At 35.0% G+C, this 7,230-nt stretch overlaps 1 protein-coding gene across 1 annotated transcript; it reads right to left on the bottom strand.

The window, feature by feature from the left end:
- Positions 1 to 396: 396 nt before the first annotated feature.
- Positions 397 to 5,952, bottom strand: LOC146944184 (aquaporin NIP1-2-like; the record flags this gene model as incomplete). The annotated part of the gene is made up of 6 exons (XM_085747920.1): positions 397 to 667; positions 794 to 855; positions 1,464 to 1,661; positions 2,775 to 2,825; positions 5,371 to 5,544; positions 5,887 to 5,952. Coding segments are annotated over 6 exons (771 nt in total), but the record flags the coding sequence as incomplete, so codon positions are not given.
- Positions 5,953 to 7,230: the final 1,278 nt, after the last annotated feature.

Genomic DNA, 7,230 nt, shown 5'->3' with positions numbered 1-7,230 from the left:
TATGTATAGATAGCTAGCAACCAAGAAAAACAATTATTTTGTTTATATGAAATTTGGTTACTTTTTTAGGAGTTTTAAGAAATCACGTTGTGACTGCACGGTCACATTAAAGCAACAAATCAGATCTTCAAGAAATCACAGCAAAAATTGTATTGGACCTATCTAGCTAACATACGCTCAGTAATATATGGGTAATTTGGTGGTATCATTTATGAAAAAATCGATTTTGCATAAAACTTCTATTGTAACAAAAAGTAAATATCATAGTAGATGAATAGATAAATAAATGTTGTACCATTTCCTCTAGTTATGCATACTACATAGTTTTTGCCAATATAAATTAACAAGAGAGATATTGTGCTTACACTTAAAACTGAAACAAATAATGATCTTAAAAAATTAAAATTGAAGATATGTATAAAGCCTCAATATGCATTCTTTGATAAATCACTTAGCTCCACCATTTTCTACTCCTTTAAGAAAAGAGGCACTCTTACTAATTTCACGTACTGGCTTGTTTGTGTACCGGATGAAAGTATATGCCCATGTACCAGCTATGGCACCAAGAGTTGTTGATACCAAATATATCCATATTCCTCTATACTCTTTATGAACAATAGCAGGTCCTAAGTTCCTTGCAGGGTTCATTGATGCTCCAGTAATTGGCCTGTTATCAAACATATATGATTGCATGCATTGTTAAGTTCTACGTAATTTGACTAAACTGAATAGTCTATAGTCTTTGTATTGCATTGGAGTAATATTAGGGTTTGAATTATAGTTAGGTTCATACCCGGCAAACATAACATTTAGAAGGACAGTAGATCCAACTGCAAGTCCAGCCAATTCACCAATCTGCGGTATTGACAAATAAATTATATAGTCATGTTAACATGTGTCTTTAGGACATGTGTCTTTAGGACATATAGAACTTTTACATTGAAGAAAACAACTTTTAAATAGTTTAAAAAATTGAATACACAATATTTAAAATAAAATTTTCACATTAGAATCATTAACACATGCTGACATATGTTAACATTTCACTAAAATAACAAAATCTATACAATAGTGTTGAAGATTGAAGGACATTGAAATGTAGAATTTGTTGCCCATGTCCACTTGTGACATATTTGCAATTTATACATATTTTAAGAGTCATGCTAACTAGTTAAGAAAATAAGAAAGTAAAAACTTTTTATTGAAAATAACAAAAATTTTATTTTCGAAAAAGTTGAATAGACAACTTTTCATGTTAACTAGTTGAGAAAATAAGAAAGTAAAAAAATTTCATTTAAAATAACAAAATTTTTATTTTCAAAAAGTTGAATATACAATTTTCAACACTTCCCAATACCCCAGAGTATTTGTTTATATACAAAGGCAAAGGATATTACCGCTCTATCATCGGTGGCCACTCCAGAAATGACGAACATAAGATAAACAAAGGCAAAGGATATTACCGCTCTATCATCGGTGGCCACTCCAGAAATGACGAACATAAGATAAAAAGTGATTATGAATTCAACCACAAATGCCTGGAGATCAGAACCAGCTGGAAGTGTTCCTGGAAAATGGTTTTCCTTGCCATTGAATATAAGCGTAAGTGTTCCACTTGCAAGGGTTGATCCAAGAACTTGAGATATTATATAAGCCGGTACCTGCAAGATTATAGATTGAAGAAAAACTCAACAATTTTTGTAGACAAACTAGTACAATTAAGTACACTATTTGGATAATATGCAAAAATTTAAAAGCAAAGGAAAAACTTAAGGAAGAGAAATTTAATTGAAGGTCAGCTCAACCATATTATGAATGCAAAAACGGTTGTATACATAAAGGGAAAATGACACAATATAGAGCATGGTTTGGCTCTATATTTTTTTTATAAGTAAAATAAATCCTATCAAACGTCCAAAAAGAAAATCAATCCTATCTTAAAAAAAATTTAAAAGCAAAGGAAAAACTTAAGGAAGAGAAATTTAATTGAAGGTCAGCTCAACCATATTATGAATGCAAAAACGGTTGTATACATAAAGGGAAAATGACACAATATAGAGCATGGTTTGGCTCTATATTTTTTTTATAAGTAAAATAAATCCTATCAAACGTCCAAAAAGAAAATCAATCCTATCTTAAAAATTTACAATTTTAATAATTCTTAAGGAGCTAACACAAGTAATTTATTAGAAATGGTGGTTGGGCCTAACACAACCCCACAAAACCGGCTTGTGAGGTGAGGATTGCCCCCACTTATAAACAAATTGTCAGGCCAACTCCTAACCGATGTGGGACTCTTAACACACCCCCTCACGCTCAGGATTGCACATCTGAAGCGTGAACATAAATGACGGGTGGCCCGATAACGGAAACCTGATAACAGGTGGCCCAAAGAATCATGAAGAGGCTCTGATAGCATATTAGAAATCGTGGTTGGGCCTAACACAACCCCACAAAACCGGCCTGTGAGGTGAGGATTGCCGCCACTTATAAACAAATTGTCAGGCCAACTCCTAACCGATGTGGGACTCTTAACATAATTTTCAAGAAAATTCAAGTGTAATAACTATATTTCATGTACCACATCATCCAAGAAATTATTGAATAAATGTGCACCACCATAGTCACACGTAGCATCGTTTCCAAAATTGTTTATTCGCTCAAAAGTTCATGTATCTCGTCCCAAATTTTGAATCAGATACATCAATTTTTGTTGACCAAACTTTTTCGCATACATAGGATAGGAAGGAGTACAGTTTTAAAACTCGGCTCACCTGCTTAACGGGAAACCTTTTGGTGGAAGCATGAGCAATGGTGACAGCAGGTGTTATGAAACATGGCATCCATTGATGAAGGAGAGAAAAGCTTAACCAATTCTTTGTATTGATGGAAAAATGAATATTGCAAATGAGAAAGTTAACCCACTTATGGGGAGGTTACACCTATATATACTAATAGGACTAGTACTCCTTGTAACTAAACTATGTATCTCTAATAGTCCCCCTCAAGTTGGAAGGTGTTCAAAACACTTCCAACTTGAAGTGAGAAAATACAAGGAAAGATGCCGGAAATACATCGGCTAAAAAATATCAAACAAGTGCTCATCCAACAAGAAGCAACCACAACTCAAGGTTGAACCAATTGAAGGAAGGAGCATCAAAGCAATGCTTAACCACCACCCGGTAGAAGCCAATATCAACAAAGCCAATTAAGGCACAACGCTTAACCATCAAGAGTTCTCAAGAACTCAAGATAGAAGCACAAGACAAGAAGAACAAGGATATCCAAAATCAACGATGATATCCAAAAAAGAAGTGCAAGGAAGGGCCATAGTCTACAATGGAAGGAGGTCATATACAAGACCAAGGTTCCAAAGATAAAAGTGATGCCCTCCGATGCCGAGCCGAGACAAGAAAAAACCAAATGCAAGGAAGAGCCATAGTCAACAATGGAAGGAGGTCATATGTTGAACAAACTTCACACCAAAAGTACCATCAAGCAACAAGACCAAGCTTCCAAAGATAAAAGTGATGCCCTCCTATGCCAAGCCGAGACAAGAAAAACCAAAAGCAAGCCAATAGAGATGCATAGCCATGTGATGTGTCTTCAAACCATAGAAAACAAATCCATGTTGATGCAACTTCAAACCATATGCCAAAACCAATGCTCCCAATAATGAAGCACTTCAAACAACGATCCAGAACAAAGAAACCGAGGGAAGGTAATCAATCCATGAATCTTCCAACAATCCAAAAAAAATGTTGAGAACACAAAACACCAAAGTTCCAAAACTTGATCAAAATAAGCCAAGTCCCATACTTCAGATATCAAACCACTCCACACTAAGAAAGGCAACAATTAATCTTCCATTGGAATACAAGCAGAACAGAACTTCAAATGCACATTACCAACATATCAAAACAGGACATGTCCAAATCCAATGAGCTAGTAAAATTGTATCCATATGAAACAGTTTCACAACCTCTAATTAGAAACCTAATGTAGCCCAAGCTGATTATCAAAACAATTGACCTGCTCAACTTGAGAAAAGCCAAATCAGAATTATATATGCAGCTGTATTAAATCTCCCAAGAATAGGCTGCAACTATTTATACAAATGAGTAAAACTCCAATTAAAAGTCTTCATGCTAAAATGCGGTCACTGTTGTATAAAAGGTGGCATGATCCAAAAGAAGGAAGTGAGCACCAAGGGTAACACAAAGGATCTTGAAGAGCAGAATTAAGACTCCAAGAGAGTTGGGTGCATCAAATCTCAACAGAAACAATAACACAAACAACCTCAACAATTTCTTTTGAAGAAAGTAATTAATAACCACTAGTTGTAACAATGAATTCCACTAACATAAATATGCCAAATATGGTGCAAGAAATTGCACATTGCAACCAAGATTACAACTCCAAACACTCGCAAAAGTGAACAAGTGCCAACAAAGGTGACCTCATCAACATACGAAAGGTGAATACCATGGGAAATATGTGCAGCAATCAGCAGTAGCATGCATCAGTTCAACATCAACATCTCAAAATAAACCAATGTAAAGATGGAGCAGAACAGACTGCAGTGTTATCAACAATCAGCATATCAATCTGAACACGATGTCAATCTATTTTCCATTGAGGACTTTCAACAAACACCTTGGAACCAATAGTCATATATGGCAACAAACACTAGTATTTTGATCATGAAACAGTTATTCAAAACGATAAATCCAAGCCAAAACAGAGAAATGAAATATGAATCCCTAAGAATTGGGAAAAAGGCATAAAAGAAATCGAGACGAAATCGCAAACAGTGACAGCGTGCGATGAAAACAGAATCATCACCGCAAGAATATGAACAAATGAAATCACGGAATTGCGAGACTCCGAAACTGGAAATTTGGATTGATCAAAAATTCGAACAAGTATTTTGAATTGAACATGAAATTGAATCTGAAGTTGAATCGCAATCAAGAAAGGGAAGCAGAATCGAACAAGAATTGCGAAATGGAATTGCAAAGTGTAATTACGCGAGAGAATCGAAACACAAAAGATGAAATGATTGAGAAAACAAACAGTGAAAAGAAATCGAAAAAATTGGAAGGAAGAAAAGGAAAGTGAGAAAATTGATTTTCTCAGGAAAATGCAGCGGAAAAATCCTTCAAGGAGGATACCAAATTTGCTCTGATACCATGTTATGAAACATGGCATCCATTGATGAAGGAGAGAAAAGCTTAACCAATTCTTTGTATTGATGGAAAAATGAATATTGCAAATGAGAAAGTTAACCCACTTATGGGGAGGTTACACCTATATATACTAATAGGACTAGTACTCCTTGTAACTAAACTATGTATCTCTAATAGCAGGATTGAAATGAGCACCAGAGATGTGACCAACAGAGTAAACCAAAACCATAACAGTGAGGCCCCAAACAATTGAGATCCCAGGATGTGTTACTACTTTGTCATTGTCAAGGTTCACCACAACAGCAGCACACCCTGCAAATATCAAGAAATACGTCCCCACCACTTCTGCTACCAACTACATTCAACATAATACAATCAAACCATTTTATTTTAATATTTCGATACAATTTTAAATTCATATATGTTAGGATAAATCATTAATTTAATCTCTAAATAAATCTTTAAAGCATATAAAAATAATAAATATTTTTAAAGTGTTTGAAATTCGTCACTTTAATCTTTGTTATTAAAATATTAGGAATTAATATAATAAACTTTCATATACTTTAGAGACTAAAACGACGAAAATGTTTACTTTAAAAATAAAATTGAAGATGATATTTTAGAGACTAAATTCATATTCATAGTTATTATCAACAAAATATGTTTTGTGTAGAGTGGTTTAGAAGATACACACCTTCTGCAAAAGGGGCACATAGTCTTGGATGCATGAGTCGTCACAATTTTGGGAGGCATCACCATATCACCAACAAAGAATAAGGATGAAGCAAAGAAATGAAGTGAAAAGAATGCTCAACTTTTTTAAAGTAGCTAAGAAATGAAGTATTGAATTAAGAGAGCTGCCCCAATTTATTGGCACACAAAAGTCTTATAAAGAGAAAGGAGGGATGGGAGAATAGAGAGATTCAGAATTTCCACATATGGAAAATAAATTGGATTAAATTACCGATCTTTTGTGAACATAAATATTTTACATAAAACAACCGGGTTGGGTCAAAGCAAAGATGTTTCACTCTCGCTTAACTAACAAAAGTTGGAATCTCAAAGAGAAGGGATAGGCATATTTAGTGTCCGGCTCACCTTAAATATGACTACGATACACCTTAAATATGATTACTTCAAATAAATAAACATATGAAAAATCAAAATATTACTTCCGTTCTTAAATATAAGAATTTTTTGGGTTTTTTATTTATCTATTTTTATAAGGCTCTTTTCAAATTTCAAAATGCATTCACTTTTTTTTTTTTTCCGTTTTACCGATACACCCATACTTCAAGGTAAAAATCGGATGAGAATGAGAGGACGTGAAGGGATAAGAACTCAAAATTCTTACCAAAAAATATATTATAAGAACTCAAATTATAGTACATGGAATGAATGGTAGATTTAGTAGATTATTAACTCTCATTGATTGGTTGCTATGTTTTTTTTTGGTTACAGAAGCTAACAAAACAAAACAGAAAACAGAAGATAAGAAAACAGAAAACAGAAGAGGCTAGGGCCTAAGGAAAAGCGTTCCTGATGCGTCCAGCTTCAACAAAGGAAGGAGGTCGACAGGAGGAGAGGAATGCATGATGAGCACATCGTCAGAGGAGGCTCCCAACTTAGCCATGAAATCAGCACACTGGTTTCCTTCTCGTAAAGTATGGCGGAGGGTGAAATTACGGGAACCAAGCAAATCCTTAATATCTTGAAGGAGGACAGCATAGATGTGATAACTTGGAGTGTTCACAGTGATGAGATTAATGGAAAGAAGAGAGTCCGAGTAACAAACCAAGTCATCTAGACCCATGTCCATAGCCAAACGCAAGCCACGGTGAATTGCGGTGAGCTCCGCCAAGAGGATATCATTAGAATTGATGATGCGACCTGAAAACCCTGCGAGATAGAACCCATGATTATTGCGAATGACCCCCCCGAAACCAGCACGGAGAGGAGTACCCAAACAACTGCCATCAACGTTGAGAATGGAACCCATGTGATTGTTACAGTTCCACTTGACAAACCGATCCGGAAG

The sequence above is a fragment of the Medicago sativa genome, chromosome 2, assembly GCF_051527215.1.
Source record: "Medicago sativa cultivar Bolivia chromosome 2, Bolivia_mono, whole genome shotgun sequence".
NCBI lineage: Eukaryota > Viridiplantae > Streptophyta > Magnoliopsida > Fabales > Fabaceae > Medicago > Medicago sativa.
The sequence above is the reverse complement of the archived record's forward strand: the minus strand, read 5'-3'. Positions and strand labels throughout refer to the sequence as shown.